General features: G+C 35.0%; 1 protein-coding gene across 1 annotated transcript; it reads left to right on the top strand.

Moving 5' to 3' along the window:
* Positions 1–6,504: 6,504 nt before the first annotated feature.
* LOC140431768 (uncharacterized) lies at positions 6,505–7,353 on the top strand. Its single transcript, XM_072519651.1, has one exon. It carries the CDS (start codon positions 6,505–6,507, stop codon positions 7,351–7,353), a length of 849 nt encoding a protein of 282 aa, XP_072375752.1.
* The last annotated feature ends 5,542 nt before the right edge of the window (positions 7,354–12,895 follow it).

The raw sequence follows: 12,895 nt of genomic DNA, 5'->3' as shown, positions 1-12,895 counted from the left end.
CGCGCTATCTCAGAGTGAATAAACCTTGCAATCGGTGGTTGCATCGGCTCCACATAGATAAAATATTTAATTTGTATTGTGAGTATCTGACCCTTCTTTACTAGCCTAGTTAATAACTACAGGTTGTTCATTCTTGATATAAAAAAAGTGTTTTACACTATTTACACCTTCTTTTGCTTTTATAAGATTTATTAACATAATTATGCAAGCCCCACCCACTATGTTGACATTTGATAATTAAAAAAACACACTTTTAAAATTTTGTGGCTTTCTCGGAGGAGATAAATGATAAATTTCATTGGCAAATAAAAGATTAGATTAACTTTGACCAGAAAATAATTCAGTACAAAAAAATGTACAGAGGTTTTTCCAGACTCTTCTATTTTTACCATTAAATTAATGGAAACCCCTCACTGTGATTCAAATAATTTAATCAATCAATGCACTTAACTTACATATTCGTTATCCGTGGTGAATCTTTCGAGTTCTAATTGCAGTTCCTGTAGGCTGAAACTCAAGCCTTTCGTCAATCTCTTTTTCGGGTGATACAAAGCCATTTAAACACTAACAACACAACGAGACGAACTAAAATTATTAGAAGAACACGTCACACAATTAAAGGAAGCCTCCGAAACGCCTCAACCACTACGTAAAACTAACTCGAACTTGAGATTATAATATATGAATTACTGAAAATAGCGGAAACGAAACCAACATTAACTAAAGATAAATTAATTATTAATATTATTTTGTTAACTTAAGAAATACTAATATTGTACACGATATTATTAGACCAGGGAATCAAATAATTATTTATCAATAGGCGAGCGGTTTACCCCTACAGTACATTCAACCAACTTACACCTCTAAACGATTAACGGAATTCACAGAAAACCGTTCGTTGTAGTAAAAGGCACGGTAAACTGCATTGGTATTCTAAGCACAACAGTTAGAAAGTTTCTGTAATATTGATCTAAACTCAGTATATTGTAATTCAAACGTGTAGTTTCAATGCCTAGACGAAAGTTGGATATTGATGAATTAACTGCAAATGTGCATAAATACTTTACGATGGAAAGAGACCATGGTGGACCTTTAAATTCATTATTATGTATAAATCAACGCGTTTGTCACACTCAGGATAAGTGAAAGTAAGTGAAAAACTGTAATGAAGACTGTCAGAGATGTTTAAGAAGATCTTACTATGACTGAGTATCACGAAGACAAGAAAACAACTCGTAAACATTCTAGGAGCATTGCCTTACCTGGTGGAGAAACATTTGAAATTCGCAATATTTTGTATCGAATGCGTGAACACAATCAACATGTCAGTTTAGATACTTTACTGGCCAAAATAAGAGAAAGACGAGTTTCTGAAATTAAGAGGACTAGCCTTTGGAAAGTGTGTGAGATTTAGGATTTATATTCAAAAAATAAAATAATGGGTTACTTTTATGCGAAAGGAGTAGTGTGGTTTACAAAAGAATTAAATTTTTGGAGAATATACTAGACTTAAATCTGAAAATGCAACATTCGTATGAATGCAACTTATATGAGACATGGATATTTGCACAGGGTGAAATTAAAAGAATTTGACAAGACAACAGCATAAAATCAATAGAAGGCAAATGACACATCATTGTTCATACAGGAGGGAAAAAAGGCTTTATAGAAAATGCAGATTTGATTTTTTCTCCAAAATCAAAATCTGCTGATTACCATGAAAACATGAATGCAGATATGTTTGTTAAATGGCTTCGGAAATTTTGGAGAAACAACCAAAACAGTCGTGGAAAATCTTCAAATCAGATTTACTGGAAATTTTGATGAATACAGAATACACAGAATAGATGGACAACTTACAGAACCTATAGAAATAGGCAGCGGAATAAGACAAGGAGACTCATTGAGCCCCATGCTCTTCAATTTAATCATGAATGAAATCATCAAAAGTGTTAACAAAGAAAGAGGATAGAAAGAAATAAAAATACTCTGTTACGCAGACGACGCAATATTGATAGACCAAGATGAAGATAGTCTGCAAAGACTGGTCCACAGATTTAACATAAGATCAAAATAATTTAATATGACAATCTCATCTCAGAAAACTAAAACAATAGTAGCCAGCAAAGAACCAACCAGATGTAAAATAGAAATTGAAGACATCAGTATTGAACAAGTAATAGAAATAAAATACCTGGGAATTACACTGTCCAATGGAGATCTGGACAAAGACGTGAGAGATCAAGCACAAAGAGCAAATAGACTGACAGGATGTCTTAATAACACTATATGGCGAAACAGACACATTAACACTGAGATGAAGTCAAGAATTTATAAAGTCAGTATAAGACCAATAATGACATATGCGTCAGAAACAAGACCCGACACAGCCACAACGCAAAGGCTACTGGAAACGGCAGAGATGAGTATTAAGAAGAATTACAGGAAATACACTAAGACATCGAAATAGAAGTGAAGACATTAGAAGAAAATGTATCGTACAGTGTGTACATGAATGGACACAAAAAAGAATGGAATAATCACAAAAGTATAATGAAGGAGACCCGTGCCGGCAAAATAGCAAGATATAAGTCACCAATTGACAGAAGTATCGGATGACTGCGCAAAAGATGAAGTGACAATCTTCCATAGAGGTATTAATCCGAAAATGAACAAGCACAATTGCTTATAAAGAGAAGAAGAAGAATATTTTTTATAATAAGTGTATATTATGTATATTACTATAAACCGCAAAGTTACTGCAGGCGTCTCGATATTTCGCGTCAGGCTAAGTATTATTTCGGGCCCAGCAAAAACATCATACCAAGCGAAAAGTATTCACTTCAAAAATTTAGATGAATTTGCACAACTTTTAGTACTCTACTCTTACAGAATCTAAAACGATTGATATACATATAGTAGTTACAGTGACTGTCAAAAGAATACTGTACTTTTTCTTATTTCCCTGGGCTATATTAGTAAAGAACGATGTTTGGTAGAGTCAAAAAAAGGAGACCACTTTTTGTTTCTTCAGTGTTTAAGTATAATTTTAATTTGTATCAATAATTTGTAATATTTATACAAGAATTTAAAAATCAAATTCAAATTATCGGAGATAAGATAATAATTGACGACAATAGTCTAAGGTTTTCGAGCTGGAAAAAGGAAACGAAGCTAGAAAAATAACAACGTGACGGCGAAGGAAATTTGTGATCTAATAAAGGTCACTATTGAGGATCGACTTTCATTCACGGCCTATTTAACTTTTGCGGCATTCTTCCTCTATCTGTTCTCCTTCGTAAGGATGTAGTGGCGTCATGTAATTTGTTTGACTATTTTCTTCATTATCTCTCTCCTCTGCGTGTTGTTTTGCTCCGGAGAATGAGTATTTATTTGGTCCAACCATCGTACTGGAGATCTTCATCTGGATCTTTCACCCGCTACGTTACCTTCAACATTCATTCGCTCTATGCCTTCTTTTCTTCTAGTTATATGTCTGTTAATCTGTCGGTGAACCTTTTTTATATATGGGAATAAACGTGAGTTACCCCAGTCATTTGGCCACTTTCCGGTATTCCAGATCTTATTGCAAATTCTAAGCATTACTTTCATCCCTAATTCTCTCATTTCTTTGAGTGTTTCAGCTATTATTCCATATTCTCCTTCTGCTTTTCTCAATTTTAGCTTTTTAATTGCCGCCTAAATTTCTGATTTTAATATTTGAGGTTCTATTTCAAAATTTCTTTTCTTTGTATTGTCTGGGTCGTTGTTAGAGAATAGTATTTCGCAGTATTGTTTCCACACCTCAGCGATACCGTCTAGGTTTGTTATGGTATTTCCACTATTATCTTTGATGATCTGTGTCTGCGGTCTCACTGATTTCCCATCCAAGCAAAATATTACTAAGAATCATTAAACGCCGTTTTCAACAATACTTAGACAAACAAATTCCCCAAGAAAAAGCAGGCTTTGTCAAAGGGAAGGGTACGAGAGAGCAAATCCTTAATATGCGGCAGCTCATAGAAAAGGCCCGCGAATTTAAAATTCCAATAATAATCTGTTTTCTAGACTACCAAAAGGCATTTGATTGTGTGAAGTGGGAAGTTCTCTGGACAGTTCTTCATGAGATGGGAGTTCCAGATCATTTGGCAATATTAATTAAAAACTTATACGAAGATAACTCAGTTAAAATAAGAATTGAAAACCAGCAATCTGATACCTTCAAAACCAGCAGAGGTGTACGACAAGGGTGCATACTATCTCCAGACCTGTTCAATTTATATGGAGAATACATAATGAGGAACGCACTCGATGGATGGAGAGGCGGCATCTCCATTGCAGGAAAAAAGATCTCAAACTTAAGATTCGCAGACGATACAACACTGATAGCAACATCTGAAGAGGAGATGTCGAGACTGATAAAGAGAGTAGAAACCGAAAGCAACAAGTGTGGGCTCAAGATTAATAATCAGAAAACAAAAATCATGATTGTGGACCACGCGAATATCCTCCAAACAACAGGCGCCCTAAATCAATTCGAGAAAGTAGACGAGTTCACGTATCTAGGATCTTCCTTAAGCAATGCAGCCTCCTCCCATACGGAAATTCGCAGAAGAATAGGGATGGCCAAGAACGCGATGAGTCGACTGTCAAAAATATGGAAGGACCGCTCTTTATCCAAAAAACTCAAAATGAGACTGGTACGGACACTCATTTTTTCAATCTTCAGTTACGGTGCCGAAACATGGACAATAAAATCAGAGGATAGGAAAAGGATTGACGCATTCGAAATGTGGTGCTGGAGACGAATGCTACGCGTCTCGTGGACGGAGCACAGATCCAATCAGTCGATTCTCGAAGAGCTAAACATTCAGACCAGACTCTCCTCTCAGTGTCTTGCAAATGTTTTAAAGTTTTTTGGCCACATTGCGAGAAGAGACAATGACAACTTAGAAAGACTAATTGTGTGCGGAAACGTAGAAGGACGTAGAGGCAGAGGACGCTCACCTATCCGATGGTCAGATCAAGTACAGTAAGCCACTGGAGAGACGTCTTCCGAGTCCATGAGAGCAGCCCAAAATCGCAAGAGATGGAGAGAATTGACAGCCCGCATTGTAGGAAATCACGATCCTCAGCAATGAGGAAACGACAAGAGAGAGAGAGTCTGCGGTTTAAATTCTTTCGCTAGATACTTGACTTTTAAGAAAAGTTCTCTAGATTCTTGGCGGTCAGCATGTTCCTTTAGTTGTACAAATATGTTTTAATATAACTATTTTTGTCCCTTCTGCACAAGTGTTTTATAGATGTATTTATGGTGCATATCTCTATTTCTTTTTGTTTTGAATTTGATGTGCCGTTTCTAAGTTTTCGTCTTTCTTCTACAAGATTGGGAGTCTTTTCAGTCATTCAATGTTTTTTCCTAGCTGTTTTGTCTTTGGGATTGGTATTGTTGATGGTTTCAGGTAGTCACTGGTAGGTCAGCTTCTGCTAATGCTTCTCTAAACTTTTCCGGGTGTTTTGGAATCAAATTTTGTCTTTTATTTGTGATTGTTTTACTGTATAACTTCTGCTTGTAACATTTTGTGGTCGGAACCAGAGTCTGCAGCTGGTTTTGTCTTCACGTTGATTATTGAGCTCCTCCATCGTTTAGTGACCAGAATATAATTTATTTGCGGCACTATTCGATCTCAAATTATTTCCTGAAAACAACCTTACTTTTTCCGAAGGAAAACTGAAGATTGCTTTGTAACATTATCCGTTTGTAGATGCCACTAAATTAAAATCTTAGTTATATGTACTATTCGCTAGAACTGACTTTAGAACGGCGAGTGGTCTTGTGCCATTGCTTGAGGTCTTTGTTGAAAACGATGTTACAAATTTGTTTTCAGAGTTCATAAAATTAATAAACATTGCATGCACAACTTCCATGATAACAATAGAAGCAGAGAGATCCTTTTTAACTCTAAAGAGGATAAAAATATTTCTTCTACGGAATACGTTGTCAGAAGCATGATGCTATCCATTTTGAAAACAATATCCAACTGCCAAAAATTTAATGAACCCGTCATTAACCATTTTGCAAGCCAGAAAACACATCGAATCGAACTTAATTGTAAATCTTGCGTCTAAAATACAATAGTGATATTTATTAGAAACTGTTTAGGGTATAAGACAATTTTTTATATTGGAGTGGTGATGTGCTTGGAAGTATTGTGAACTTATATCTACTAATAAACCAGGACTATTTACTAGAATCCTTAGGTACTTAGTTTTAATGCTAAGTTGGGATGTAAACTGGACGGGACCGAAGTTGCAAAAGGTCCCTACGGATTCGGACAAAGAAATGAAAGAGGCGAAATGTTTTTGGGTTTCTTGGTACGAAATGGCGTCTTTGCAATGAATAGCTTTTCCAAAAAAAGTCCCCAAAGAAAATGAACCTGGGCAAGTCCAGATAAAGTCACCAAAAATGAAATTGATTTTGTCTTAACCAACAACAAAGACATGGTCCATGATGTAACAGTTCTTAATAGATGTTTAGTGGGAAGTGATCATAAAATGGTAAGAGCGAAGATCGTTCTAAATCTCCAAAAACAAGGATACAAAATGATAACAAAAACACACCCAATAGGATGGAATCCAATCGAAAACACCATGTCCTTCGAAGAGGAAATTCTGAGATGTCTAGAGACAACAAATATAGACGTTATGGATGTCGAAACCTTAAATGATAATTTAATAAAAGCTATTAAGAACGCAGAGAAAAAGTGCAATACAAATCCTAGGAGAGATAAGGAGGAAAAAATCAGTCAAGAGACAAAAAGACTTATGGAGACACGAAGAGAACTTAAGAACAAAAACGATACGAATGCACGCGTACTACAACAACTTAATAAAGATATTTATAAAGCAGTGAGAAGGGACGTACGACAATATAACACAAAAAAGATTACAACGGTTGTCGAGGAAACTAAAAGATTAAAGGTGCTGAAGAGATGTCAAGCTCTAGGTAAGAAGAATATTGTTAAGCACGCAGATCGAAATGGAAAAGTGGTAACAGATAAAGATAAGATAATTAAGGTAGTTGAAGAATTTTACACAGAATTATATAGAGAAAGGGGTAAGAAAGACGGCACCAAGTTGAGAAAAGTCCAGAATGTGGGTTCAGGGGATATCCCAGAAATAACAATCGAAGAAGTCTCAAAGTCATTAAATCGAATGAAAAACAATAAAGCAGCTGGTGATGACCAAATCGTTATTGAGGCAATTAAAGCAGGAGGAAAGACAGTATTGAAATCATTGATACAATTATATAACTTATGCCATTCAAAAGAGGTTACACCATCTCAGTAGAATAAAGCTGTTATAGTAGTCATGCACAAAAAGGGAGATATAACAGAGCTAAAGAACTATAGACCTATTAGCTTGTTATCTCACGTTTATAAGTTGTTATGAAGATAATAACTAATAGGTTGACATCAAAACTAAACTTCTATCAACCTTGCGAGCAAGCAGGATTTAGAGCTGGATACGGAACAAACGATCATGTGCAAACCATTAAGTCGTTGATTGAAAAAACCATTGAATTTAATAGACCCCTGATACTTGTCTTTGTCGACTTTGAAAAAACATTTGATAATGTCAATCAAAGTGAAATGCTCCAAGCTCTAACACAATGTAGAATAGATCACCGATACATATGCCTCATCAGATACATCTAATCAGCATGCTACAGCCTGTGTAAGACTTAATGAAGATACTGGGACCTTTCGTATTGAAAGAGGCGTTCGGCAATGAGACAACATGTCTCCGAAATTATTTACAACTTTGCTAGAATACGCTTGTAAAACGATAGATTGGAACGAAAAGAGCATTAATGTAGATGGAAAATTTTTAAATAACCTTAAATTTGCAGATGATATCGTTGTTATTGCAGACAGCTTTGATCAAGCACAGATAATGCTCCAAGAACTCCATACTGCCACAAAAAAAGTTGGTCTTAAAATAAATTTTTCAAAAACACAATTTATGACAAATTTAGTCCACAACAAAAACATCTGTGTAGAAGACAAAGATATTGAGCCAGTTGACTCCTATAAATACTAAGAGACAACCAAACAGCTGAAAAGAAGAATAAACTTTGCTTGGGCTGCATTTGGAAAGATGAAGGATATTTTTAGCTCTAAGATTCCAATGTGTCTGAAAAGAAAAGTATTTAATCAGTGTATTTTGCCAGTGATGACCTATGGCGCAGAAACCCTAACTCTCACAACAACAACAGTGAGTAAACTACAAGTTGCGGAAAGGGCAATGGAGAGAATAATGTTAGGGATTTCTCTACGTGATAGAATACCCAATGCTACTATACTCAAAAGATCAGGAGTAGCAGACGTTATTGAAAGGATAACAACACCAAAGTGGAACTGGGCAGGTCATGTAGTAAGATCAGTTGATGACCGGTGGACAAAAAGAATTTTGGAATGGAGACCCCGAATACACGCTAACAGAAATAGAGGTCGACCCCCAACGAGATGGACAGATGACATAAAAAGAGTGACTATAGAGGCCTATGTTCAGCAGTGGACGTTAGAGGCTAGTTGATGATGATGATTAGGTACATAGGTAAGCTTGCTATGAAAATGTAGCTAGCAATATTTGTCTTTTACTAATATTTTTTGGTTGTTCATAATTTCGTATTTGCCGCTCAAAATAATAGTCCCCCACCCATAATTTTACTCACGAGCAACCACTGATATAGATAAATTTGATTTGCTTGTAAAGAGCCAGTACATTTTGTTTGCTTTATTTGGGTAGAAATCCTTTTCTCCATGTACGACTCTCTCCAAGAAGATTATTGCTATGTAAATAGTTTTTAATACACAACAATATCCAACAGCATTTTTATATTTTATGAATATTATAACATACAACGATTGCCCAATAGCCGTCTAGTATTATTATAAATGTCCTCTAAAGAAATAACTTACATAATTCATAAATATATTACAAAAAACGAGATGATGTGTGAAAATCGTCGACTGGTTGCTAAATCTGATATGCTAATTAATCTAATAAAGCCACTTTCCTTCTAAACTAGCGGTTTAAAAAGATAATGGCGATGTGGGTAACAGAAAATTCTCACAAATTATACGAAAGAAGATAATTTTTCGCGTACAGTTAGTTCAGCGAATTTAACTGTTTTGAGCTAATATAACTGAACTGAATTCCTCGGATGGGTTATTATTATTAAGTGAAAAATTTCTTCTTCTCTGGAGTCGTGAAATATACGAGGATGTATTAAAAGTAATTTCGGACCCGAAGTCATGAATTATTTGTACGGAAACAATAATATAACAAATGTTACCAGTAATTTGGTAATTTTTGTATACGAAAAATAGAATTGACACATTTTTTTGTTCCTGCACCGGTAACGTTAAAAACCAATAATACCAGACCAGCAATGAGATGAAGTACATTGCGGAAAATATACTGAACGATAGAAGTAGTGAATGACGAATATATCCACGATGGGAGTTGAATTCGACTTTGTTATGTCTTTTCAAATAACCAGAAGGATTTTCTAGAGCTAAACCAAATATAGATTTGGATTCATTTGTTTGCTATACTAATAAATCCAAGATAAAGTAGCGGAGCCCTATTAATGACTCCCAAAATACCTTTGGAACGTCCCAACTAATTTTTAAGTCGAAAACCTCATCCGTACGGCAATGGAATACGTTCTTTCAGACATTAGCAAACTTTCAGCGGAATAACCTAGTTTAAAGGTAAGGCTTATGATTGGTTTGGCAGAAGAACTTGGAAAATACTGAGTTGAAATATTGGCACTGCATGAAATCGGATGGAAATGCTGGAATAACAGTTTGGGGTAATTCTTCTCACGCAGATCGAATTTTTAAACTAAAAAAAAAACAGTAGTGAGGATATGTACTTGCAAGAGCAGAGTGTAGGGGATACTGTCAACCTTTATTTTCATTTTTATATTCAGTCTATATATATGAGACGCTGATTTAAAAACATGCCAACAAAGGTAAGTTTAAAATAAACTCCAACTTCCGTGATCACGATACAAGATCTAGAGATGCTATTAGAGCACAACGTTTTAGGTTGACAAAGAGCATAAAAAATTCGACTGATGTTGGTTTGTATAACTTTTTGCTAGATGAAGTAAAAGTCTTCACTTGTTATCGTTTAAGCTTAAAATCAAATCACACTTTTTGAAACATTATTCCTATTCGAAAACAGAGTACCTAAGTACAGCTTTTACAAAATAGTATTAGTTTGGTCAGGGTATTTGCCTTTTATGATGATATTTCATGTTTTTATATTTTTATTTAGTGTGTTTGTCGTTTCTTAAATTGTTAATATTAAATATATGTTTGCAATGTTTAAAGTCGCAAAAATTTTATATGTATGTATGTAAAAATTGTCACTATTCCTTTGACTTGACTAAATAATTTCTATTCTATTGTATACTGAAAAGGTCATATACTACTTCGCTCTGGAGGAGACATTTTAATACGAATTGAATTTAATTTTAATTGAATAGTTAATTATAGATGAATCTTTAGAAATTAATCTAAATAATCTAATTCCACTGTCTCGTATATAAATATGTAACAACCAATGGTTTATTCAAATGACGCGAATGACGTGACATTTGACGCAGGACGTGACATTTGACGTGAAATGTCACTTGAAATGACGTCTTTGCGTTTGTTTTTTGTGATAACATATTCATTAGCCCATCCTCTTTCATTTACCCCTTCATACGTAGTAATTGAACCAATAACAACGAAGTTGCCATGTTTGATTTTATTGTTGTCATATTCGATATCCCCTCCTCTTTTATTTAACGTGTTACACGTAGTAATTTGACTAATAACAACAGAGAACGATATAGTGCCGTTTTGGTATTGTCTTTGCACTTGTTTTTGTTTAAACATATTCATTACCAACTCCCCTTTCCATCGATACATTGCACATTGTTGAACGTTGAACCGTTTAGACATTACAAAGTTAGTGCCCTTTTGGCAATGCCGCCATCTTTGTTTTTTATGTTAACGTATTCGCTACCCCCTCCCCTTTCTATTAATACTTTGGACGTCACGATCGGACGAGCCGTTTTACCCCCACCACAAAATGAGTCAAAAACGAGCAGAATTGACCTTAGCGATTTCTTATGGGAAAATAGCCAGAAGTGTCACAGCCCCTTTAATATTTCTATATAAAATACAACAGTCACAGTACCATTTTGCCGGTATTAATTTTCCAAGAACTTAGTAGATAAATAATTCATCGGATTAACCATGAAACCATGGGACCGAACTAGTATATTCCAAACTAATTAACCAGCTATTTCTAATATTCCCTACATAAACACAGCTAATTATATTATTTTTCCCATAAAAGCTGTGCTCTCAAGCATTTCTAAATGGAGTATAGATCAACTTCGCCAAGCGTACCATCCACTACAGGATTACGGTCTAAAAAATCGTGTGAGGTCGAAGTGTAGAGAGGCTGCCATATATAGACATCACTATTTTCTTTCTTCCACAATTATCTTCTTATATAAATAAAGTCTTAAGCAATTCAAAATTAATAAAGACACGATTTCAAGCTGCCCATATAAATATTTTTTACATTTCGCCGAACAATGGTAATTCCTTAATAAGATTATTCAACGAGTATTGTTTTATTCAAAGTACCAACACGAAAATCGCGATCAATGACATTCACAACATTCAATGCGGTTTCACCTTCTTCGGGCGCACACATCTATTCTCGAGAAAGTCCATTCTTCGTACGACCGACTGCATGGTACCGGCCAGTACCACCGGTACTTGGAGAACATCACATGCAACGCGCTGCGCTGGAGATACACCGCTAACGACAGATTTAATTAGATACTACAACCTTTCTCGGACTTCAATGACTATCGACGAGGATATTCCTTGAAAACAGAAATAAAGATTGATTAGTTAGAAAGAAAAAATTTCACGACATGGAAATTAATGGGCGGTATTTTGTGCGTTTGTTATCAAAGGAAACGTTTACTTTATCGAATTTTCTCGACAAAACCAAGGACGAGATCGTTGTTATACTAACGATTAATTTACGGCAATATTACGGTATGAATATCAAGAAACTGAAAATAAATTTACATGAGCTACATGAAAAGTTTTATGAGCGAAACTACAATAATTATACTTCTAATTATTTCTTAATTATTTTACTTCTTCTTGTAGTTCCTTCTCCTATCGGAGGTTGGCTATCATCACAGCTATCCGTACCTTATCGGCGGCTGCTCTGAAAAGATCTACTGAGCTGCAACTATAACACTCTCTTAGGTTTCTTAGCCAGGAAATTCTTCGTCTTGCTATAGATCTTTTATTATGAGCCTTGATTTTACCTTGCATTATGAGCCTTAATATCTCATATTTCGCACATCTGGTAATGTGGCCTAAATATTCCAGTTTCTTTTTTGATTTCTGAAACACCTCTTTTGATTTCTATAATTTCTGTATCGACATTTTCGATTATGGCAACAAAAATATTTGGAACAGATTCCATCAGGTCTTTAACAAGAATAAAGTGTGCCATCTTGATGGAGAAGTTTTTTGATTTTATTAACAATTTCTTGCTTATCGAATTCTTCGAAGGATTCACAAAATTTCTCAGCTGATACACAAAGTTCTGTATCACAATCATTGAGTAAATACTCGATCTGAATGATTTTGATTTTTTTGAATAGTCTCCATTCTTTACATTCTAGTTTAAAGCTCTTGTCTCTACATTCAAGCATACATCTTTTAGTTTCATCTTCGAGTGATATCTCCTACTTTTTTTTTTCAAGGGAGATTCCCATTTCATAAAA

Source organism: Diabrotica undecimpunctata, unplaced genomic scaffold (genome assembly GCF_040954645.1).
Source record: "Diabrotica undecimpunctata isolate CICGRU unplaced genomic scaffold, icDiaUnde3 ctg00001162.1, whole genome shotgun sequence".
Lineage (NCBI taxonomy): Eukaryota > Metazoa > Arthropoda > Insecta > Coleoptera > Chrysomelidae > Diabrotica > Diabrotica undecimpunctata.
Note: the sequence above shows the minus strand (reverse complement) of the source record. Positions and strands in the feature narration are given on the sequence as shown.

Excerpts from the sequence above, each read along its gene's own strand:
- LOC140431768 (XM_072519651.1), top strand. The coding sequence starts at position 6,505 with ATGGTCCATGATGTAACAGTTCTTAATAGATGTTTAGTGGGAAGTGAT.